This window comes from Nicotiana sylvestris, chromosome 3 (assembly GCF_000393655.2).
Source record: "Nicotiana sylvestris chromosome 3, ASM39365v2, whole genome shotgun sequence".
NCBI lineage: Eukaryota > Viridiplantae > Streptophyta > Magnoliopsida > Solanales > Solanaceae > Nicotiana > Nicotiana sylvestris.
Window position 1 is genome coordinate 221,738,764 of NC_091059.1, and position 25,187 is coordinate 221,763,950.

Consider the following 25,187-nt stretch of genomic DNA (forward strand, 5'->3'; position numbering starts at 1 on the left):
AATTCCGATGATTCGGTTAGTTTCCGGGGATGATTTAAGGCCTAGGAGCGCAATCGAAATTAATTTTGGAGGTCCGGTGAAGAAATTAGCTCATTTTGGCGAAGTTAGTATTTTGACGATTTCCGGTTGATAGGTGAAATTTTGATCCGACGGTCGGAATGGAATTCCAAGAATTTTTGTAGCTTCGTTATGTCATTTTGGACTTGTGTGCAAAATTTGAAGTCAATCGGATGTGATTTGATAGGTTTCGGCATCGAAAATAGAAGTTGGAAATTCTAAAGTTCATAAAACTTGGATTGGAGGTTGATTCATGATTTCAGTGTTGTTTGATGTGATTTGAGACCTCGAGTAAGTCTGTAATGTATTTTGGGACTGGTTGGTATTATTGGTCGGGGTCCCGGGGGCCTCGGATGTGTTTCGGATGCCCAACGGGTCATTTTTGGAAGATTTTTGCCGTTTTGAGCATAAATGTAATGATCTAAAGGTTCATTTTTAGTTCTAGAGATCCAAATTTGATTTCGAGACTTCCAAAATTTAAATCATGAATTATAGGACTGATCTGGAAATTTTGGTTTAATTTCATCAAGTCGAGATTGAGTTTTTGACGTGAAATGTGAGTTAATTGTTTAACGAGCGAAATGGGTATTGAATTGGGCAAACGAGCTCCGAATTGAGTTTCGATTGAAGGGTTGTGTTCGTATTATTATTTGTGACTCATAAGAATAAGAATCGTCTAATTCCGAGTTCGTATGATGGAGTTAGAGCCATTTTAGTGAAAAATGGTTGTGCTGCAAATTTCTTAAAAGCTGCTGTATTTTCTGCTGCAGTGAACAGTAACCGCGCGGTTGAACAGTGCCCTCGTGTGAACATTACTGAAAATTTCTGGACAAATTTAATGTCCAGCAGTCCGAGTTTGGTAATTTTTTTTGACTTTCAAACTCGGATTTTGGGCGATTTTTAGCAAGAAATCTTGGGAAATCTTGAGGTAAGTCACTTGTGATTATTTTTACTCCATAATATTGAATTATCATCGAATAATCCGACTAGATTACATATTTTTGAGGAGTAAATTGAAGATTTAGGCCTAGGGATTTGAAAATAAGATTTGAAGATTTGAGGGGTCATTTGAACTCCGATTTTGGTAAATTTTATATGTACGGACTCGTGGCGAGACGAGTAATCCGGTGATGTGACTTTCGTAATTTTTCGAGAAGTAGGTCGGGGGCTCGAGTTTTGCGAATTTCGTGAATTTCGATATTTTTCGAGTCTTTTCGATCGGGTTATACTCCCTTAGCCTATTGTAATGTATTCGTTGTGGTTTTGACCAGATTCGACGCGCGAAGAGGTAAATTCGAGAGGCAAGGGCATAGCGGAGTAGACATTGGACCGTCTTGAAGTGAGTAATGATTTTAAATGATGCACTGAGGGTTTGAAACCCCGGATTGCACAACATACTGCTATGTTGAGATGAGACACGCGTTGTATGACGAGCGCGGGGTCATTTACTATTGGGGATTGTGACTTGGTCCATCCCAGTTGATATTTTTACCGCGTAATTGATAAAGATTTATTGTTTTTCACTATGATTGGGCTTATTGCCATATTTGGGCTTCGTGCCAATTATCTGAAATCTTTTGTGAATTTACATCACTATTTTCCTCACGAATTGAAATATTATTTGAACTCAGTCCAATTGAATTATATTATTTTGTGAACTCAGCTACATTTATACTCAACTCGAGATTTAATGATATTTATAATGCTGTTGAGCTGAGCACTATTGTTTTACTGATGCCCAAGAGGCTTATGATTATTTTCTGGACTGATTGAGGCCGAGGGCCATACGTGAGGATATGTTGAGTGATGTGAGGAGGCTTTCAGGCCTCGAGTGTTATATGAGGAGGCTTTCAGGCCTCGTGTGTGATGTGTGAAGGCTTTCAGGCCTATTGATATTGCGCTTGGGCTGTAGGAGCCCCTCCGGAGTCTGTACACACCCCCAGTGAGCGCAGGGTACCCAGGTGAGTTGGGAGTGGGCCCGAGAGGCCGTTGCTTGTGTGTGGTGAGTTGGGAGTGAGCCCGAGGGGCTGATGTTGTGTGCTGGTGAGTTGGGAGTGAGCCCGAGGGGCTGATACTATACTGAGATTTACATATTGAGCCCGAGGGGCAAGCTTTTGATTTATCCTTACTGTGGAAATTATTTGTCTTTACTGTTTTAAAAGAAGAATTATCTGATACTCACTATTTTACTGTATAACTGATTTTACTGCTTGGGATAGCGCTATATTGTGCCGTTATGAGATTTCATGTTTTCAGTCGTTATTTATTTTTATTACTCACTGGGTCGGAGTACTCACATTACTCCCTGCACCATGTGTGCAGATACAGGCAGAGCTGAGTTCGCTCATGAGCGCTGATTCTTTCCAGACCAGGCGGTGACTAGGAGTAACGAGGTAGCTGTTGACGTCCGCAGCCCCGTTTTCTCCCTTATCTTTGTTATTTATGATAATTCCAGACTTTGTAAAATATTAGTAAACTCTGTAGTAGCTCATGACTTGTGACACCCCGATTTCGGGCTGAGTTGGGAGGGTTTTCCTTGTTCTATCACGTTTATTTCGCATTTAAGATTATATTGCCCATGATTTAGACTTATTCCTGCTAAATAATTATAAGAGATGTACTGTTTTGTTGATTGGCTGGCCTTGTCCTCACGAGAGACGCCATCACGACCGGATTGGGATTTTGGGTCGTGACAAGTTGGTATCAGAGCCTATGTTACTAGGTCTCACGAGTCATGAGCTGGTTTAGTAGAGTCTCGCGGATCGATACGGAGACGTCTGTATTTATCCTCGAGAGGCTGCAGAACCTTTAGGAAAATTTAATATTCTTGGAAATTCTTGTCGTGCGACTTTGTTGGTTCGAAAACTAAATTATGTTGTTCTATTCTCTCGTAGATGGCGAGAACACGCGCTAATGGACAGGACGGATGACCACCACTGCCACCTACTGAGGCCACCAGAGGCCATGGACGCGGTCGTGGTCGAGGTCGTGGTCGAGGTAGAGTTGCGGGCAGCATCTGTAGACCCACTAGTTGCCCCGGCTCAGGATCAGGCTCCAGCTGCAGAGACTCCAGCAGCACCTGCGCAAGCACCAACTGTGCCTATTGTTATTCCGGGTGTTCAGGAGGCCCTGGCTCAGATTCTGACAGTTTGCACTGGCCTGGCTCAGGCAGTTTTAGCCACCACTGCAGCAGCTACTTGACAGGCAGGGGGAGGCAATCAGACCCCCGCTGCTCGCACACCTGAGCCAGTAGTGCAAGGATTACAGACACCAGAGGCACCACCAGTACAGCAGGTTGCCCCAGTTCAGCCAGTTGCACCGGTTCAGGATAATATGGTCCCAGTTATGCCAGACGATGAGCAGCGTCGTCTTGAGAGATTCAACAGACTTGCACCTCCTACTTTCAGTGGTGCTCAGGGAGAGTATGCCCAAGGTTTTCTTGACAAGTGTAGACGTATGCTGAGGACAGCAGGTATCTTGGAGGCTAGCGGTGTATCCTTTACTACTTTTCAGTTCTCAGGTGCAGCTTTCACTTGGTGGGAGGCATATGAGCGGCGTAGGCCGGTAGGTTCAGCGCCCTTGTCCTGGCAGGAGTTCTCCACTCTCTTTCTGGAGAAGTGGGTACCGCGATCTCAGAGAGAGGAGATGCGCAAACAGTTTGAGTATCTTCGTCAGGGAGATATGACCGTATCTCAGTATGAGGTGAGGTTCTCGGAGCTGGATCGTTATGCTCCATGGATGGTCCCGACTGATCAGGAAAGTATTAGGAGGTTCGTGGATGGGCTTAATTATCCCATTCATATTCTGATGGCTCGAGAAAGGATTATGAGCCATACTTTTGAGGATGCAGTAGATGTTGCTCGCGACATTAAGACAGATCGTCGTCTAGAGAGAGAGGAGAGGGAGGCTAAGAGGCCTCGTGGATCAGCTAGTCACAGTGGTGCTCCGTCTAGGGGCCAGTTTCAGTAGAGTAGAGGTCATTCTTACCGGCCTCACCAGTCAGCTCGTCCAGAGTACCGCGGGCCATCTTCAGGCCGTGGTCATCAGGGATTTCAGCAGGGCCAGTCATCACTCAGTGCCCTTCCAGCTCAGAGTTCTTCACGTGCCCCGTCAGTTCAGGGTCTTTCTGCACCGAGTGCACCAGCTAGTCACTCCGGTGCGAGGGGTTCTTTTCAGTCCCATCCTCCAGCATCTAGTGGTTGTTATGAGTGCGGAGAGTTAGGACATGTGTGGAAGTAGTGTCCTCGTCGTACCGCCAGTTCATCACAGTAGAAGGGTCAGTCCTCATCTTCTGCACCAGCTACTTCAGCACCCACCCAGTCAGCTAGGGGTGAGGGTTAGGCAGCTAGAGGCCGCCCCAGAGGGGGAGGTCGAGCGGGCGGTGGTCCGGCTTGGTTTTATGCTATTCCAGACCGGGCAAATGCTCTTGCGTCAGATGTTGTTATCACATGTATTATCTCAGTCTGCCACACAGATGCCTCTGTCTTATTTGATCTGGGATCCACCTATTCTTATGTGTCTTCATATTTTTCCCGTCATTTGAGTATGCCCCGGGAGTCTCTTACTTTACCTGCTCATGTGTCTACCTCGGTGGGCGATATTATTATTGTGGACCGTGTGTATCGGTCATGTGCAGTGATTATTGGGGGTCTGGAGACCCGAGTTGATCTACTGCTGTTGAGCATGGTAGATTTTGATATTATTCTGGGCATGGATTGGTTATCTCCATATCATGCTATTCTAGACTGTCATGCTAAGACAGTTACTTTGGCTATTTCGGGTGTTCCAAGGATCGAGTGGCGTGGCATGACTGATTATGTCTCTAGCAGAGTAATTTCTTTCTTGAAAGCCCAGCGTATGGTTGGGAGGGGTTATCTATCATATCTGGCTTTTGTGCGGGATGTTGGAGCTGAGACTCCTAGTATTGATTCTGTCCCAGTTGTGAGGGACTTTCCTGATGTATTTCCTGCAAACCTGTCGGGCATGCCGTCGGACAAGGATATTGATTTTGGCATTGACTTAGTGCCGGGCACTCAGCCCATTTCTATTCCGCCATATCGTATAGCACCAGCAGAGCTGAAAGAATTGAAGGAGCAACTTCAGGAACTCCTAGATAAGGGGTTCATTCGGCCTAGCGTGTCCCCGTGGGGTGCACCTGTTTTATTTGTGAAGAATAAAGATGTCACAATGAGAATGTGCATTGATTATAGGCAATTGAATAAGGTAACAGTGAAGAAAAAGTATCCTTTGCCTCGCATTGATGACTTATTTGATCAGCTTTAGGGAGCGAGGGTATTTTCTAAGATTGATCTCCGTTCGGGCTATCACTAGTTGAAAATCAGGGAGTCGGATATTCCCAAGACTGCCTTCAGGACTAGATATGGTCACTATGAATTTTTGGTTATGTCTTTCGGGCTGACCAATGCCCCAGCAACGTTCATGCATTTGATGAACAGTGTATTTCAGCCTTATCTGGATGCATTTGTTATTGTATTCATTGATGATATCCTGGTGTACTCGCGTAGCCAGGAGGAGCATGCCCAACATTTGCGTGTAGTGTTGCAGAGATTGAGAGAGGAGAAGCTTTATGCAAAATTCTCCAAATGTGAATTTTGGCTAAGTTCTGTGGCATTTTTGGGACACATAGTGTCCAGCGAGGGTATACAGGTTGATCCAAGGAAGATAGAAGCAGTGCAGAGTTGGTCTAGACCGTCCTCAGTCACAGAGATTCGGAGTTTTCTTGGGCTAGCAGGCTATTATCGCCGATTTGTTCAGGGGTTTTCTTCTATTGCATCGCCTTTGACCAAGTTGACTCAGAAAGGTGCCCCATTTGTATGGTCCGACGAGTGTGAGGAGAGCTTTCAGAAGCTCAAGGCACTTCTGACCATAGCTCCAGTGTTGGTATTACTATCAGCTACAGGTTCATACACGGTATATTGTGATGCTTCCAGAGTTGGGATTGGTTGTGTGCTAATGCAGGAGGGTAGAGTTATTGCTTATGCTTCTCGTCAGTTGAATCCCCATGAGAAGAACTACCTTGTTCATGATTTGGATTTGGCTGCTATAGTTCATGCCTTAAAAATTTAGAGGCACTATTTATATGGCGTATCTTGTGAGGTATTCACTGATCATCGCAGTCTTCAGCATTTATTTAAACAAAAAGATCTTAATTTGAGGCAGCAGAGATGGCTTGAGTTACTTAAAGACTATGATATTACCATTTTATATCATCCGGGAAAGGCCAATGTAGTGGCCGATGCATTGAGCCGAAAGGCAGTCAGTATGGGGAGTTTGGCTTACATCCCAGTTGGGGAGAGTCCTCTTGCAGTTGATGTTCAGACCTTGGCCAATCAGTTGGTGCGGTTAGATATTTTTTAGCCTAGCCGGGTATTGGCTAGTGTGGTTTCTCGATCTTCCTTATATAATCGCATCAGAGAGCACCAGTATGATGATCCGCATTTGCTTGTCCTTAAGGACAGAGTTCAGCATGATAATGCCAAAGATATGACTATAGGTGATGATGGCGTAGTGAGGATGCAGGGCCGTATTTGTGTGCACGATGTTGATGGGCTTAGAGATTTGATTCTTGAGGAGGCCCACAGTTCGCGGTATTCCATCCATCCGGGTGCTGCGAAGATGTATCAGGACTTGAGACAACATTACTGGTGGAGGAGAATGAGGAAAGATATTGTGGGATATGTGGCTCGGTGTAGGGGTGGGCATTCGGTATTTCGGTTCGGTATTTAAGAATTTCGGTTCGGTATTTCGGTATTCGATTTATCGATTGTGTATACCAAATACTGTACCAAATTATTTCGGTACGGTTCGGTATTTCTTATTTTGGTTCGGTATGGTTTCGGTACGGTTTCGGTTTAACCAAGACCCATTCAGATTGTTGCATTTCAGTGTAAGAACCAATTGAGGCTGGTAAATTTACACTAGTAATAGTTCTGTCACTTTCTAGTTTCTAATGTAACTGCAGGTCTGCAGCTAAGCAAAAGCTAAAAAGGCTAAAGAAGCCATTAACAATATCCTTTTCTAGCCATCTATAAATAAATGAAAACCATAGCCATTACTACTCAAGTCCACAATTATTTAAATCTTTCCAAACCAGGCCATTTTAACAAGTGCACAATTCTGTGCAACAGTGCAGTATGCACAATTCAAATTTCAAAATTCAAAGGCTCAAAGACAAAGATGCAACAGATGCAACACCTAAATAGCTAATCTACTGGCTGCATTACCAATTAACAGATGCAACAGTCTTAACCAACAGATGCAGCAGCTTAACAAAATTAACAATAAAAACAATAAATTATCAAGGTGCAACAGATGCAGCAGTCTTACCAAAATTAACACTTAACAGATGCAGCAGCTGTAGCAGAGTTAACTTAAATAGAGAGGACATCCCTCAACAAAAACAGTCTTAAATCTTAATTCTTAAATACGGATTTCAGGAACACGCGCAAGACAATGCTTAATATGCTTCCTTAAACCAATTGTTCCATTCCTCTTTGGATTAACATTATTGACTTGACCACAATGCTTGCACTCTATTTTGCGAAGTCCGGGATTCCTGTATACTAGTACCTCTCCAGATATCTGTCCGTGTTCACTGCATAAAATTGTTGAGTTTTACTTTGTAAGTTTCCAGTTTGACTTTTTAAAAGTAAAGGCATAGCATCAAAAGATGACACAAGTTACAAACATACATGTGCTGAAATTACTAGGTCAAGACAATTACTTATTAGGTTAGTTAAACTTTTACTCAAGGGTCATATATGATGCATTTAAAGTATACTTACAGAATAACACAGACTTCATTAGGATTTAAAGTATCCGTCGGATCAGCTGTCCCCATTAAATAGAAAGTATCAGAGATAGGAAGTTTTCCTCCTTTTAGCCCATTTCTTTCTTCCTTTGCCAATGAAGATAAGCAACACCTAAGATACGGTTCACAGAGAGGTACTCCAGCCATTATCATACCCGTGGCAATAGAGGCATCATCACGATCTCTATGGTTCGCTGCAACTGCACGAAGATATAACCAATAAAACAAAAAAGTAAAGGTCTGATTTGGTAAAGCAATCAACAGATACTTAGAACAGAGTCATGCATTTTAAGATCAATGCAGGTAAAGGAATACTACGATTAAAGCTTCTGTATCAAATCGGAAAGAAGGCTTCAGGCAATGTTTATTTAAAACCAGTACAGGCACCAGCTTGTTAATTGTACAAATAAGCATGTAATATTTTCAAGACATCATTTGAAAGTTTGAGAACCAAAATGTTACCGCATGCTGAAATTTAAGCAACACTACACATAAGTTTAAAGTTTTCGGGTAATAGTATTTGAAGGTCCACATTTCTCCTTATACGTGGTAGATTATAACCATAAACAATTGCAAAGAGACTTAGTTTTATTGTAATTTTCTTCTAAACCAAGAATTACCTTTTAGTGATGTTACCTCATCTGAGTATAACCTTTGTGTCTCCTCCAAAGTGTTATTCAGTATATCAAAGAAATACTCTGCGGGAACACCTCCATAGGTCAACAGAGCAATAAGAGTTCTTGATAGATAAGTATTCCGAGGTTTAAAACTGAAAGAACATAAATGATGTTAGTTGCACACAGTCATGAAAGTAGCATTTTAAATTTCATGTTCCGACGAAGATTCCAAGGTGAAACTTTATCTTTCTACTAATTGAATTGACTAAAAAGCACAAAATAGTAGAAATTAGAAACATACCTTTGAAAATTGAAACTATCGCAAGTTCGCAACAACAACGTCTTCGTTTGCCCAGAATTTGTGAGGACTGAGGAGTGAGGATCGCCTAATCGGAGCTCGGAAAGACGGAAATCGCCTAATCGGGCTGAGAAATTGAGGAATCGGACTGAGGAATTGAGGAATGGAGCATCTTCGTCTCTTCGACTCTTCGTTTGCTGCTCTGTCTAATAGCCTAATGCCCTAACCTAATGAATGACGAAAAAATTAACTTTAAACAGGGTGGGCTGGGGCTTTGGGCTTAGGCGTTGGGCTGGGGAGTTCACTGGGTCAATAAGAAAATTAGAAAAATGTCTTTAAAACAATCGGTATTTCGGTATACCGAAATTTCAAATGTCTAATACCGAGGACCGTACCGAAATACCGAAATTGCAATACCGAATTAGACCGAAATACCGAAAAAATCGAAACCGAAATACCGAATTAATTCGGTTTGGTTCGGAATTCGGTTTTTCGGATTTTATGCCCACCCCTAGCTTGGTGTCTCAACTGTTAGCAGGTGAAATATGAGCATCAGAGACCGGGCAGTTTGCTTCAGCAGATGATTATTCCTGAGTAGAAATGGGAGAGAGTTACTATGGATTTCGTGAGTGGCCTTCCTCGGACTTTGAAGAATTTTGATTCAATTTGGGTCGTTGTGGATAGGCTGACCAAGTTAGCGCATTTCATTCCGGTGTGTACCACATATTTTGCGGAGCGACTGGCTAAGATCTTTATTCAGGAGATTGTGCGGTTGCATGGTGTTCCAGTTACTATTATTTCGGATAGATGTACTCAGTTCACTTCTCAGTTTTGGAGGACTTTTCAGCACGAGTTGGGCACTCAGGTGGAGTTGAGTTCAACATTTCATCCTCAGACGGATGGACAGTCCGAGCGTACTATTCAGATATTAGAGGATATGTTGCGTGCTTGCGTGATTGATTTTGGAGGTTCTTGGGTTGAATTTTTACCACTTGTAGAGTTTGCCTACAACAACAGCTATCAGTCCAGTATTCAGATGGCACTGTATAAGGCCTTATATGAGAGGCGGCGTAGAACTCTAGTGGGTTGGTTTGAGCCCGGTGAGGCTAGGTTGTTGGGGACAGATTTGGTCCAGGATGCCTTAGAAAAGGTGAAGGTGATTCAGGAAAGACTTCGCACAGCTCAGTCGCGTCAGAAGAGTTATGCGGACCAGAAGGTCCGAGATGTGTCATTTATGGAGGGCGAGAAGGTTTTGCTGAAGGTTTCGCCGATGAAGGGTGTTATGAGGTTCGTAAAGAAAGGGAAGTTGAGTCCGCGGTTTATTGGACCATTTGAGGTACTTAGGAGGATTGGAGAGGTGGCTTACGAGCTTGCTTTGCCGCCTAGATTGTCGGGTGTTCATCCGGTATTCCATGTGTCCATGCTCCGGAAGTACATTGGGGACCCGTCTCATATTTTAGATTTCAGTACAGTACAGTTAGATGAAAATTTGACTTATAATGTGGAGCCAGTGACTATTTTGAGTCGACAGGTTCAAAAATTGAGATAAAAAGATATAGCATCAGTGAAAGTACAATGGAGAGGTCGGCCCGTGGATGAGGCTACTTAGGAGACCGAGCAGGAGATGCGGAGCAGGTACCCACACCTATTTGAAACTCCAGGTATGTTTCTGAACTCGCTCAAGGACGAGCGTTTGTTTTAGTTGAGGAGAATGTAACGATATGAACCGTCGTTTCCTGTATTTTCGTCCCGTATTCCCCGTTAAATGCTTATTCATGTTTCAATATGTGTACTTGGTGAATTTGAGTCAATTCGGATCGAGTTTGGTATGAAATGGGACAATTAGTCTCTTTAAGGAAGAATTAGTTTGGAAAAGTCAACCGGACATTGACTTGTGAGTTAGAGGGCTCGGAATTGAATTCCGATGATTCGGTTAGTTTCGGGGGATGATTTAAGGCCTAGGAGCGCAATCGAAATTAATTTTGGAGGTCCGGTGAAGAAATTAGCTCATTTTGGCGAAGTTAGTATTTTGACGATTTCCGGTTGATAGGTGAAATTTTGATCCGACGGTCGGAATGGAATTCCAAGAATTTCTGTAGCTTCGTTATGTCATTTTGGACTTGTGTGCAAAATTTGAAGTCAATCGGACGTGATTTGATAGGTTTCGGCATCGGAAATAGAAGTTGGAAATTCTAAAGTTCATAAAACTTGGATTGGAGGTTGATTCATGATTTTAGCGTTGTTTGATGTGATTTGAGGCCTCGAGCAAGTCCGTAATGTATTTTGGGACTGGTTGGTATTATTGGTCGGGGTCCCGGGGGCCTCGGGTGTGTTTCGGATGCCCAACGGGTCATTTTTGGAAGATTTTTGCCGTTTTGAGCATAAATGTAATGATCTAAAGGTTCATTTTTAATTCTAGAGATCCAAATTTGATTTTAAGACTTCCAAAATTTAAATCATGAATTATAGGACTGATCTGAAAATTTTGGTTTAATTTCATCAAGTCGCGATTGAGTTTTTGACGTGAAATGTGAGTTAATTGTTTAACGAGCGAAATGGGTATTGAACTGGGCAAACGAGATCCGAATTGAGTTTCGATTGAAGGGTTGTGTTCGTATTATTATTTGTGACTCATAAGAATAAGAATCGTCTAATTCCGAGTTCGTATGATGGAGTTAGAGCCATTTTAGTGAAAAATGGTTGTGCTGCAAATTTCTTAAAAGCTACTGTATTTTCTGCAGCAGTGAACAGTACCCGCTCATGAACAGTAACCGCGCGGGTGAATAGTGACCTCACGCGCATGAACAGTGCCCTCGCGTGAACAGTACCGTAAATTTCTAGACAGATTTAATGTCCAGTAGTCCGAGTTTGGTCATTTTTTTTGACTTCCAAGCTCGGATTTTGGGCGATTTTTAGCAAGAAATCTGTGGAAACTTGAGGTAAATCACTTGTGATTATTTCTACTCCATAATATTGAATTATCATCGAATAATCCGACTAGATTACATGTTTTTGAGGAGTAAATTGAAGATTTAGGTCTAGGGATTTGAAAATAAGATTTGAAGATTTGAGGGGTCATTTGAACTCCGATTTTGGTAAATTTTATATGTACGGACTCGTGGCGAGACGAGGAATCTGGTGATGTAACTTTCGTAATTTTTCGAGAAGTGGTCCCGGGGCTCGGGTTTTGCGAATTTCGTGAATTTCGATATTTTTTGAGTTTTTTCGATTGGGTTATATTCCCTTAGCCTATTGTAATGTATTTGTTGTGGTTTTGACCAGATTCGACGAGCGAAGAGGTAAGTTCGAGAGGCAAGGGCATAGCGGAGTAGACATTGGACCGTCTTGAAGTGAGTAATGATTTTAAATGATGCACTGAGGGTTTGAAACCCCGGATTGCACAACATACTGCTATGTTGAGATGAGACACGCGTTGTATGACGAGCGTGAGGTCATTTACTATTGGGGATTGTGACTTGGTCCATCCCAGTTGATATTTTTACCGCGTAATTGATAAAGATTTATTGTTTTTCACTATGATTGGGCTTATTGCCATATTTGGGCTTCGTGCCAATTATCTGAAATCTTTTGTGAATTTACATCACTATTTTCCTCACGAATTGAAATATTATTTGAACTCAGTCCAATTGAATTATATTATTTTGTGAACTCAGCTACATTTATACTCAACTCGAGATTTAATGATATTTATAATGCTGTTGAGCTGAGCACTATTGTTTTACTGATGCCCAAGAGGCTTATGATTATTTTCTGGACTGATTGAGGCCGAGGGCCATACGTGAGGATATGTTGAGTGATGTGAGGAGGCTTTCAGGCCTCGAGTGTTATATGAGGAGCCTTTCAGGCCTCGTGTGTGATGTGTGAAGGCTTTCAGGCCTATTGATATTGCGCTTGGGCTGTAGGAGCCCCTCCGAAGTTGGGAGTGAGCCCGAGGGGCTGATGTTGTGTGCTGGTGAGTTGGGAGTGAGCCCGAGGGGCTGATACTATACTGAGATTTACATATTGAGCCCGAGGGGCAAGCTTTTGATTTATCCTTACTGTGGAAATTATTTGTCTTTACTGTTTTAAAAGAAGAATTATCTGATACTCACTATTTTACTGTATAACTGATTTTACTGCTTGGGATAGCGCTATATTGTGCCGTTATGAGATTTCATGTTTTCAGTCGTTATTTATTTTTATTACTCACTGGGTCGGAGTACTCACATTACTCCCTGCACCATGTGTGCAGATACAGGCAGAGCTGAGTTCGCTCCTGAGCGCTGATTCTTTCCAGACCAGGCGGTGACTAGGAGTAACGAGGTAGCTGTTGACGTCCGCAGCCCCGTTTTCTCCCTTATCTTTGTTATTTATGATAATTCCAGACTTTGTAAAATATTAGTAAACTCTGTAGTAGCTCATGACTTGTGACACCCCGATTTCGGGCTGAGTTGGGAGGGTTTTCCTTGTTCTATCACGTTTATTTCGCATTTAAGATTATATTGCCCATGATTTAGACTTATTCCTGCTAAGTAATTATAAAGAGATGTATTGTTTTGTTGATTGGCTGGCCTTGTCCTCACGAGAGGCGCCATCACGACCGGGTTGGGATTTTGGGTCGTGACAAGCTTCGATAAGGGTCGGCAAAAGAGGGTCGAGAAAAAAAACCCGGAAAAGGGCCAAAACTGCCCCTAACCTATTCGCTTAAGTCTAAAAATACCATCCGTCCATCTATTTTGTGAAAATTGCCCTCACCGTTAAAAATCTGGCCCATTCATGCTCTCACCGTTAAAAATTTGGCCCATTCATGCCCTTGTTTCAGACGGATATTTGTTGAAATAAAAAAATTATTTTATTATATATGACGTGGCAATTGCGTATTGATCAAAATCAAAAATTCAATTCTAACCTATATCTTATATGTATATAACCCAACAACGATCCATCTTAGTCCTTCCAACCCGTTAAACTCTTTTTAGTCCCTCAACCATTCGATTCCATACCCGACTCATGATCCAATCGTTATTTAGGTTTCAATTGTTAAAATTTTCATATTTTTCTTTTTATTAATTTATTATTTGGTCCATTTCCCTGTTCATCTTCCCCAGCCTAATTATCGCCTAAAGTTTCCCAACCAAATCACTATCGATGAACTGTGAAGCTAATTTGCTCACATGATTTCAATTAACTCTTAAAAGTTATATAGTGGCACAACAAATATAACGTTGGTAGAAAGATAACTTATTAAACTATAAAATCTTACATTCATTAATTTAATTTCAAAGAATACCTGATTTTACTCAAAAAATTGATTTAACAAAAATGTTAATTTAAAAATTAAATTAAGGCCGAAAAATCTGAGACGGAGAGGGAGATCCATTGGTGTTGAAGGGTGAAAATCTAAGACAGAGTATGCTAATAAGTGGATATGGGGTGAGGTTTTAATTTAAGCCAATAGAAAATTACCACATAATAAATAATAATTTTTTTTCTTAATTAAAATAGGGCCGTTAGTTTTTAGGATATGAGTAAGCCGAAAAGTTAACGTTAGAAGTAATTTTTACAAAATAAATGAACGGAGGATATTTTTAAACTTAAGCGAATAGATTAGGGGCAGTTTTGGCCCTTTTTCCAAAAAAATAAAATAAAATGATCTCCCTGCAAGGCCATATGTTTTAATCGATTAAATTAAGGACCATGCAAAGAACGACGCATAACAAGTCATTATCTACAAAGTTGAAAGCGAGATAAAGTTCATAGTTCCAGATATTTCTAGAATGAACTGCTGGAGACATAATAATACATGATGATATATCTGGAATTTGCTTCCCGAACTTAGCTATAGTTCAAAGGTATGGTTACACAAATAGCCGACCAAATTTAATGTTTACTTTTTTTAGTCGGTACATATAGACTATACATTGATTATATATATATATATATATATATATATATAATCAATGTATATTATACATTCGTCGATTATTTTTAGTTTAAGGGATTAGGTATGCGGTTATTTGGGCTCTTGATGATACTGCCATTTGTACGATCAATCACAATCTCTTAGACATCAAAATATCACAACGCTTAACAGCTTGTTTGGATGGTGGTTACCTATTGTATTATATCGTATTGTTACTTTAAATATGATGTTTGTTTTAGTTGTTACTTAAATTTTATTGTATCGTATCGTTAAATCCGTCGTTACGTAACGATGAAATGTGTCACTTTATGTAAAGACCGATTTGGTGTGGTTGCATCGTTATCTTATCTTTTTCTATCATCTCACCCTTCATTATTAATTAAATAATTTTATTTTATTATTTACCCTACCTGTTTATATAATAAATTTACCTCGTATCATAATTTTTCTTTATAATATTTCAAATTTATTCTTCATGTTGCTGGTTCATGATATCATGAAACAACGGCAAACGATACAATCTATCCAAACATTGTATTCATCAAACAATATAATACAGTACAATACAATACGATACATTATGAAACGACGTGTAATGACCCTCCAAACAAGCTGTAAGATGGCCCCAAAAGACGATGTTGGACTTAATTTAAATTAATTCTGTGCTGAATCTCTAATCATTAAACTGAAACTTTGCAGATATGCTGTGTTCTCTTGCCCAGTGCGGTTTGAGTTTTCAACTACAGTTTTTTCAAAATATAGTGTCATTTAGAAGTCACTCTAATTGAGAAAAAGTGAAAAATAAGAAATTTGTGTCATGTCGTCAAAACTTTGTGGTAGAAGGTAATTTCATATAAACAAAACTTAAATTCTAAAGACGGAAATAGTAAAATTGATTAGAAAAATGTAGTCCACTTTCCATGTTCTGCGCATTAAAGATTCTTTTCTTTTTATTAAAGGATTAAAAGCAAAATGTCCAAAAGTTCTTTAATTTCTACATCCCAGCGGGAAACTTTAAGTCAAAATTCTTCAGATGCGTTAACGCATCAATTTTTTCTTTTTTCTTTATGAGATATGCATCAACCAAATTTCAAGTATTGAAACATTAATTTTATCATTAACTTCATAGAACATGAATCACAAAAACTGGATAACATCTAATTGGGTTGAGCTTTTTCATATAATTAAAAAGCTAAGCGGAAAGGAATTAAACTAATTTCTACTCCTTTTAGTTCATCTGTGTAACACTTAGATTAATAAAAGGCAATCATTAAATGGGATGAATCGATGGAACCTTGTGGAAAATAGGAGTTATAAATACATCTCTCATAAGCCTGAAACAGGAGGTCAAGTGACATAAATGGGCTGGCCAGACACCAGCATATATACTTTGATAATGAAGAACTGCATACAGCTACCTGAGCCTATCTTCACCAACAATGGCGAGAAATGATCCTGTTGAAAGACAAATATTTAGCATTTTCGATAAAAATGATAATGATTTAATTATACCGCAGTGAATCAACTCACATTTACATGTAGCACTGACTAAATGTTCCAGTGGACAAATTTACGATAGCTGCAGCTAGCCCTGTAAAGAACTTTTTAACTAAAGCTTCGGTAGGAATTCAGAGAATGAAACCATTAGATGAACAATGTCAAGAGTTTGTTCAGCAGTGATATATAAGACATGATGTCTAAGCCAACAACATATAGTCGTAAAAACACACGTATTTCACCTGCATTGAAAATCCAAACTTATGTACAGCTAGGGGGGTTTAAGCATTTATAAACTTTTGATGCAGGTTGCTTATAGGTAGGTATGCTGCTAGCATCAACATATCTAACTTCTCCTGGCCCAAAAGACAGATCCCTATGCCTGCAAATATGATGAGAGGAACATGTCAACAAGAAAGCAAAAGCCATTCTTCTAATATCGGAGTGACCTAAACTGCAAGCAACAGATCTAGTAGCGGCCACTTGCCTTCGAAGATCAAGCCCTGTTAAACCAGCTTGCAGAATCGTCAAGTTGTCAGAATCTGGTGAGACTATGATGACTGTGTCCTCAGAGTATTGAGTTTCAAGAATTGACATAACTTGTGTTACACGAACAAAGACATCCGAAACACTCTCATTAGGTGTTCCATCATCTGTAGGGGGTGGCTTTATATTCGGAGAAAGGCTATCTGATTCATACACCTGCAACATTATATCTGCAACTTATTTTAACAAGTCATGTATTTAGGCCAATTTGGTTCTTGATTGCTACCCCCCCCCCCCCCCTCCTTTCCCCCTTTACATCTTTGTTCAAACTTAATTTAAATAGGGTAATTAAGGGGAAGTGAGAAGTGTTGCAATGTTTCTAGAATCATTTTTAGTATGCAAGAGTATAGTTAGTTTGGAGGCAAAATTGAGTAGAAAGAGTTGGACACGGAAGATTAAATCATCGTTTCTTATAAGTATAAAGTTTGAGTTCACAATCTAATGATGGACTTGGACAAAAGCACAAGATTAAATATAATTTATCTTGATTATGAGAATAGTTTAATTCCAACTTTTTGCGTTAGTACATTTTGTATGTATTGAACTGACCAAGTAGAGATAAGTATTTTATACTGACTTAATACAATAAATTCTCTAGCCATTAAATGTATTTATACTCCTAATCTTGATATAATTATTACTAGTATTAGTACCCCGCGCGGATGCGCAGACACTAATTATGTCAAATATTTAAGTTATTTGGATTGTATGTAAATAATCTTAAAATTTACACTTCCTCACTAAATATAGATAATAATTGGATATTAACTACATGAAAAAAAATTAACCATTTCTTCTATTTTTATTTTTGATACCATTCTTACCGGTATCATTGGATTCTAAAAATAGTGAGGAAGCAAAATAATAGCTCATATTTATGGCAAAACAATCAAATGTTGTGACAATGAATGACTATTTGGATAAGACTTAACTCTTTTACTACTACTTGAACTCCTATTTGGTGTGTTGATATCTCTTAAAAAATATTTCTTTCTTAAAATTTCAGTTTCTAAAACATTATTTTTCAATAATAATTATTTTTATAATAATGTAAATGAAAATATTATTCTTAATTCAAAATTCATTTTAGTTGGCTATCTAAAAATATAAGAAATTCTTTAGTTAATGAATTTTTTTTACTCCATTTTGATATTTTCCAGACCCCACTTGTGGGATTATACTGGGTCGTTGTTGTTGTTTGATATTTGACATTAACCATATTAAATATCTGAGTTATTTGAATTATATATAAATAACCTTAACATTTAAACCTTCTAAATAATTATAGATAATCGTCAGATATTAATTAAGAAATACTACATGAAAAAAGACTAACATTTTTTCAATTCTCGTAGTGATAATTTTATTTTTGCACTATACTCATAGGTATCATTGGAACCTAAAAATAGCCACAAAGTGAAATAATAACTTATATTTATGACAAAGCACAAAGGTTGACACGATATAAACAATTCTTTGATTACGACATGACTCTTATACTATGATTTGAACTCTTATTTGGTATGATTTTATCTTTCAAAAAATATTTTTATTTTGAAATTTTAATTTCTAAAACTTTATATATATTATAATAATAATTATCTTTATAATGATGCAAATGAAGATATTATTGTTAATTCAAAATTCACTTTAATCGGCTATCTAAAAATTTAAATAATTCTTTGGCCGGATTTATTTCAGTATGATTCCACTTTAAGTTTATCGATATCTCTAACCCCAGAATTTGAATTTTTAATACCCTATATATACAAATATTTTGTTCTTTGAATCATTAAATGTTAAATTAGTTGATTATTATTATAAAATATTGCATATATTGTCTTAAAATTGTCACGTAGTTTATTTTTCGACACCATACTTGGCTTAACATCAATGCAAACTACTCAAATTGAATTCTAATTCAAATGCGAATATCATATCAGTTTGTTAGTAATAGTGATTTTTTAAAAACGACACATAATGTAAATTAAAAAAAAAATATTCTAAGATATCCTTATCTTATAATCCATGTATTTGAGTTGAAAAAATATTTGAAATGGATGAGATTAACTTTCAAATTTTTTATACTCAACAAAGATGAAACATAAGAAGAAATTTGTTGTTCATCTTTTATTTCTCATTTTTAGATCTTTCTAACATTTTGTTTTAATATTTATTTTCTTTTATCTTATTTTTTATGTCATTATTTCTTTTGTTACAAAAAAATTAATTTATTTCACAATAAAAGGATGTATTTTAATAAAAATTATCTACATATGAACTTTAATTATATTTTTAGTCTTTGGTTGAAATTATTTCATATTTTTCTTTTGGCTTTATCTAATCAGCCTAAATAGATACTCACCCAACCACTTAAATTAAAAAACAATAAATATGTTATCGGCATATCATGTGTTATCGGCACATATATAATCCATATATAATATATGTATAATCATGTGTTATCGGCATATCATCTATTTATATTAGCTATAAAAAGTAAACAATAAATATGACCGGATATTATGTAAATATTCTATAAGATTTCGGTTTGTTGAGCTTATCCATGATATAACTTCTATTATTATAATTTTAAAACTCTCTACTAATGTTCAAAAATATCTTCTTTTTATTATATTTGAATTAAAACAAGTAAAGAGTTTTTTCGAAATAATTTATTTACATTTTAAACAAAATTTTTTAATGTCATACCAATTTTTTCTTTATATATACTCTTTGTTACACTTAAAAGTCACTATAGAAATTATCAATTAGAAACCAATTTCTCTCTTGTTGAGTTTGAAAAAAAAAGTCTTGCACATAATCTAATGATTCAAAACTAATATTCTTCAACGAAAAAAATATTATACCCTTGCAATATTTGCCTGACTACAACTAAATGAAGGGCTTTCAGCTTATTCGCTTCAATTCCTTGAATGCACTATTACAATTAATGATAGCAATTATATAGCCAAAGTTTTGTTATTTGTTTGATGTCCAATTATGCAAATCGACTCTTCAAGCAAATATTCTTCAAGAAGAAAAAAGAAACAACTTTTTTTTTTAATATTGGCTGATTTTGTGATGTTTCTTTCTCCAGCATGTATGTTTACTTTATTATATATGTAAGTAAACTTTTATTTGGTTTTGTAAACTCTTTTTTGTTATTTAGATAAACATAGACGTGTGCCCTATATATTACATTTATTTAAAAAGAATTTCATTTTATTCAAATCTAACTACAATGTTTCAAAGAACTATACTTATAAGATTTTAAATCTGAAAAAGATTTATAGTTATATGGAGTTTTTTTTGGCTAGAGGCGAAGTAGTATTTAGATAATTAGAAAAAATAACAAAAGTTCCTAACATGATTGCATATGATAACATGATAAAAAAGGATAAATTTTATTTTTAATGTAAATTCGAATTTTAGAACTTTATCTATAAATTCAAAATTATTTTTTAATTCAAATTCTGTATATACATATTTGTATTTAACTAAAATAGTCAAATATAGAATAAAGTTATCATATACTATTGACGTTTATTAGCTTGCCACTTGGCTTAACCATAATGTCAATCATATATGGTAAATTTCTTGCTATATATATATATATATATATATATATATATATATATATATATATATATATATATTAGCTGTGTATATTGTTATTGTTTTGATTTATTAAAAGACGAAACTCTTCCGTGAGTCAATATACCTGGCAAATTGGATAATAATAATATACATTGGCGAAATAATAGTTAGTTTATGGAATTCATGTCTCAGTTTAGAGATTGATGATACACCTTTACGAAAGCTTATAAGTTTTAATGTGTAACCCTGGTCGGTGAATTTTGTATCTGACACATGAAATAAGTTAAGCGAAAGTCTAAAGAAAATATCAATAAATTAAATTGTCAGTAATTTAATTCAATTGAGTAATATCTAATCTTAACATGGGGAATTAAATAAGATTTAATCGATGAATCTTGAAATTGAATAAGGAGTGCAATTGCGATTTTTTAGTGGAATAATTCCTAATTTATTATGGTGGATATTATTTTCGAACATTAGGAATTAATTCCATAATTGAAAGCCTTGTTAATTAAATTTTGTGGTCCTTGCTATGGCTAAATAAGCATGAAATAAAGGAATCTTTTTCCTACTAGAAAAAAAATCCAACAGGTTTTGGAAAAGTTTTTAACCCTTGAAAATTATTCTATAAATATATAAGGTTTTCCATCTAAAGGAAGTAGAACATGGTGGCCGAAAATTTGAGCCAAGTTTTTCTAGAAATTTCGCCCACAAGAAATTACTATTTTCGGATATTATTTGGGGAACACAGTAGAAGACCGTTGAACATGGAGATCGTGATCATGCGAGTGGTGAAAATTCCATTGAGACGATGTGAAACTGAAGGCTTATGTGACTGAAGCCTGAAGGGTTGTGTTCACCTATGTTGCACGGACTCTCCAAAATACTGCCGTACCCGTGTAGAATTCTCCAAATACACACTATATTTGAAGGATCCGACTTGTGGCCCACGACATTTTCGGAGGGTCCGGGCAACATAGGTGTTCACGCTTCAAGAGGTAATCTAAAAAATTCTGTATATACTAGTTGTCTAGATTACATGTGATTTTGATACTGGAATTGTTTTGCTGCTTATAATAATCCATCAGGAATAACTAATCCTTCCCCACCACCGGTGCACATACGTCATAACTATATACATTTCATGCACATATGTTTCTATCATGGTCGATTTAACTCAAAAATGAGAGACGATAATACTTATGTGATTGAGTTGAAAGGCACAGCATCTTACTTCAGATAATGCATCCAAACTTTTCCCTTCATATGCCCCCAATCCACGAGCATCCAAAAAGCTATATTCAGGAACTATACGGCTGCAACAATACCAAATCAAGTATCAAAAGACGAAGTAGTTATATCAACTGTACTGAATTATAATTCTGGTGAAAAACAAATAGAAATGAAGTGTCACAAAACCATGAATTGCGTTAGCATTGGCATTTAACATTAACCCTCAAATCAAAATATCAAATGCAAAGTTTATTCAGACTGTGTCCACAGAAAAAAAAACCAGTGAATTTCAAGAAGATGATTCCTTTTACTTGAGGCAATTAAACTGTGAATACCTTCGATTGACACCATTGACTGCAGCGATAATCTCAGCAGCCTGATAAGCTCTCTGAGTAATGGAAGGCCAAATCCAGCAACTTCCTTCACAAGCCCTCATTTCCCTCAAATCAAACGCCGCTCTCACTGTCTGTTTCTTCCCTTTCTCAGACAGCCCATTATCCACAGATGTTTTTGCAACTGGGTTTGTGTTAATTATCCCCAAACTCTCATATTCTGATTCCCCAGCTCTCACCAAAAAATACCTGTCAATCACCTCAACAAATTACCCAGTGCTCATCACAAAAATCAAAATTTTCGAGCAAATTTAAAAAACAAAGAAAGAATTCAAGAATTACCGGTTAGTGAGGCGAACAGGTGGCATTTGAAAAAGCCCTCGAGCATTTGATACTGGTAAAGAAAATGGGCTAAGTGGGTCATAATTAAGCTTTGGATAAGCGAAAAATGGAGTTATTAGGATGGAGAGTGAGGTGATAAGGTGACGGCGGGTGTTGGGTTTCAGGTGGAATTGAGGATGACATGGGATTGGAGGTGGCTCAGAGGAATTACATGGCGGAAGACTAGTACTGGAGGTAAAAGCTTTTACCATTGTTGTTGTTGTTGTTGTTTATTGACTGGATTTTAACTGATTTCTGATTTCATAACAGAAGTTGGGAAAGAAAGAGCACAACAACAAATGTGTAGTTAAGATTATGAGAGTGACGGGAAAGATCAAATTTTCATGACGCTAGCTAACACCCACACAACAAAAATATCTTTACTATAGTTTTAAAATTCCTCCATCTGTTTCTCTGTTTTAAAATTCCAACCGAGAGGTTGCTAGTTCGAGTCTTCCCAAGAGCAAGGTGGTAAGTTCTTGGAGGGAAGGATGTCGGAGGTCTATTTGGAAACAGCCTCTCTACCCTAGGGTAGGGGTAAGGTCTGCATACACACTACCCTCCCCAGACCCCACTAAATGGGATTATACTGAGTTGTTATTGTTGTTGTTTCTCTGTTTTTTTTCTTTGGCCCCATTTATCCATAAAGTATTTTAATATTTTCAAATATTGAAGCTTAATATTTGTAAATACTAATATGGTAAAATATTTGCTATGTTAAAGAGACTAAAAATGTGATTGGTAGGTAAAAATTAATAACTTCTTGCAATTTCTGTGGATATTTTGCTAAGGCTATGATGTGATGGGTAGGTAAATCTCCATCAAGTATGTTACTTAACACGTTTGTCGTTTGAGATGTACAAAAAGTCTTTAACTACTTTCGTCATTGTCTTTGACAATAGATTATTGGAAGCTCATGAACAATCCCATTGTCACAAGCACAAAGCTCAATTTCCTCGAGACTTTGACGACATCACCTGCTCCTATATATGAGGTGATAATAATGAGGAGAATATAAAATTGAAAAATTAACTTAAATAGCTCTCCATAATTCTTAGGGCCAAGCAACAAAAGTAGCAACAAATCTGCTTGCTGTATTTGCTTGTGAGATATCACAAAAAGGCATATATTAAGTTAATTTACACTAAAAATATAAAGTTTTTGGGTGAACGAAAATGATGAATTTTTGAAGTATCAGGGCTTTTCACTAAGTAGGCTAACATCTGCAATGGGTCACATGTTACTAAATTTGTCAAACCTACATTATCTTGGCCCAAAACAATCTTCAATATTTTTCTCATTCAGATGTCGTCAAACATGTTACGAGTCTAATAGCCCGTTTGGCCGAACTGCAAAAATCAGCTTATTTTGAGAAGTGTTTTTCTCAAAAGTACTTTTGGTGAGAAGCAGTTTGTGTTTGACTAATTAGTTTGAAAAACACTTCTGAGTAGCAATTAGTGTTTGACCAAGCTTTAAAAAACTGCTTCTAAGTGTATTTTTCTCAAAATTGCTTCTCAAAAAAGTGCTTTTGGAGAGAAACTACTTTTTTCTGCTTCTCCAAAACTGCTTCTGCTTTTCCTCAAAAACACTTTTTTTCCTCCCAGAAACTTGGCCAAATACGTCAAATTAAGGCCAAAAGTGCTTTTGGTAAAAAAAAAAAGCACTTTTGGCCAAAAATAAATTTGGCCAAACAAGCTATAATTCTTATCAAAAGAAAAAAAACTGTGGGAGAAAATACTTCAAAAAAACAGCAAAACAATTCCAGTTATTGGTGATAGTGTCGTAGTGTGTCCGTTATATGCATATATAAACTTTCTGATCGTATATTTGTGTAATGTAAATGAAAAGTGCAAGTGGGCATTAACTGACAAGCTTTGCAGATTAAAGTAAACACTATAATCAAGACAATGAGCATTAACGATTATAAAATTAGTGAAGTAATTAGATGTCATCGTGGATCCATGATTTAAAAACCACCATTCGGCCAACTAAAAATTCAAAGTAACTTACTAAAGAGAACATACTTTTTCATTTAACTCTATATTTGACACAAACTTGCTGGAGTAGAATATTTAAAAATAATACTCCTCCAGTTTCAATTGATGTGAATTCATTTGATTGGGTACGGAGTTTAAGAAAAGAGAGAAGACTTTTGAACTTGTGGTATAAAATGAGGCACATATATTTTGTGTAACTATAAATCATTGCATAAAGGTAAATTGTTTTCAAATAAGGAAAATGGTCATTCTTTTTGGCACGAACCAAAAACGAAATAGATTCACGTGAATTGAAATGGAGGGAGTAATGTTTTCTTTTACTTTGACTTAAACGACAAAATAATTTGGCGATGATTGCTCTTAACCAATGTTCCCTGATTAAAAAAAATCCGATTTACTGCCGCCCACAGTTCTAATAGGAAAAAACAAATGCTCCACCATAGTGGATATGGCATATGGTTAGATGCAATAGGTACTAGTAGCACAGAAATAGCTGCATCAAACGACGAACCCACAAAGATTCGATTACAATGTGGTGTCACTGACACCATTAAGAAAAGGATTTCACAATTAGTCAAAAACGAAGCATGTCTGAGATTGTTCCTTGTACTCTAGCTTATTAAAATTACTGCTCTGTCTTTTATACACTCTTTGGACAGTTTCATATTTGATTTTAACTTTGTTGTATCAAGTACTCCCTTCGTTCCCATTTATGTTGATCAAATATGTGCTAAACCGCCAATGCAAGCTAGGTAATTTCTTCTTTTTTTTTTGTATTTTTTTTAGATTTAAACCCTCAAGAAAACTGTCTAGGACGTCTGTGTCGGGGAAAGTCCAAAACTTTTTAAAAAAAAATTCCTACAAAAATTAATAAA

At 37.2% G+C, this 25,187-nt stretch overlaps 2 protein-coding genes across 3 annotated transcripts; one reads left to right on the forward strand and one right to left on the reverse strand.

Annotated features, from left to right (window-relative positions):
• Nucleotides 1-3,390: 3,390 nt before the first annotated feature.
• LOC138888708 (uncharacterized) lies at nucleotides 3,391-4,026 on the forward strand. The gene has a single exon (XM_070170621.1). It carries the CDS (start codon nucleotides 3,391-3,393, stop codon nucleotides 4,024-4,026), a length of 636 nt encoding a protein of 211 aa, XP_070026722.1.
• An 11,797-nt stretch (nucleotides 4,027-15,823) lies between these two features.
• Nucleotides 15,824-22,680, reverse strand: LOC104225353 (uncharacterized). Of its 2 annotated transcripts, XM_009777126.2 has the most exons (7): nucleotides 22,277-22,680; nucleotides 21,938-22,183; nucleotides 21,604-21,685; nucleotides 16,711-16,925; nucleotides 16,466-16,605; nucleotides 16,257-16,317; nucleotides 15,824-16,181 (listed from the first exon to the last, which is right to left on the reverse strand). In XM_009777126.2, exons 1-5 carry the CDS (start codon nucleotides 22,525-22,527, stop codon nucleotides 16,485-16,487), a joined length of 915 nt encoding a protein of 304 aa, XP_009775428.1. In that variant the 5' UTR covers nucleotides 22,528-22,680; the 3' UTR covers nucleotides 15,824-16,181; nucleotides 16,257-16,317; nucleotides 16,466-16,484. The 2 variants fall into 2 exon arrangements, with proteins under 2 accessions (XP_009775428.1, XP_009775427.1); XM_009777125.2 differs by having other exon boundaries at nucleotides 15,997-16,181; nucleotides 16,257-16,605.
• Nucleotides 22,681-25,187: the final 2,507 nt, after the last annotated feature.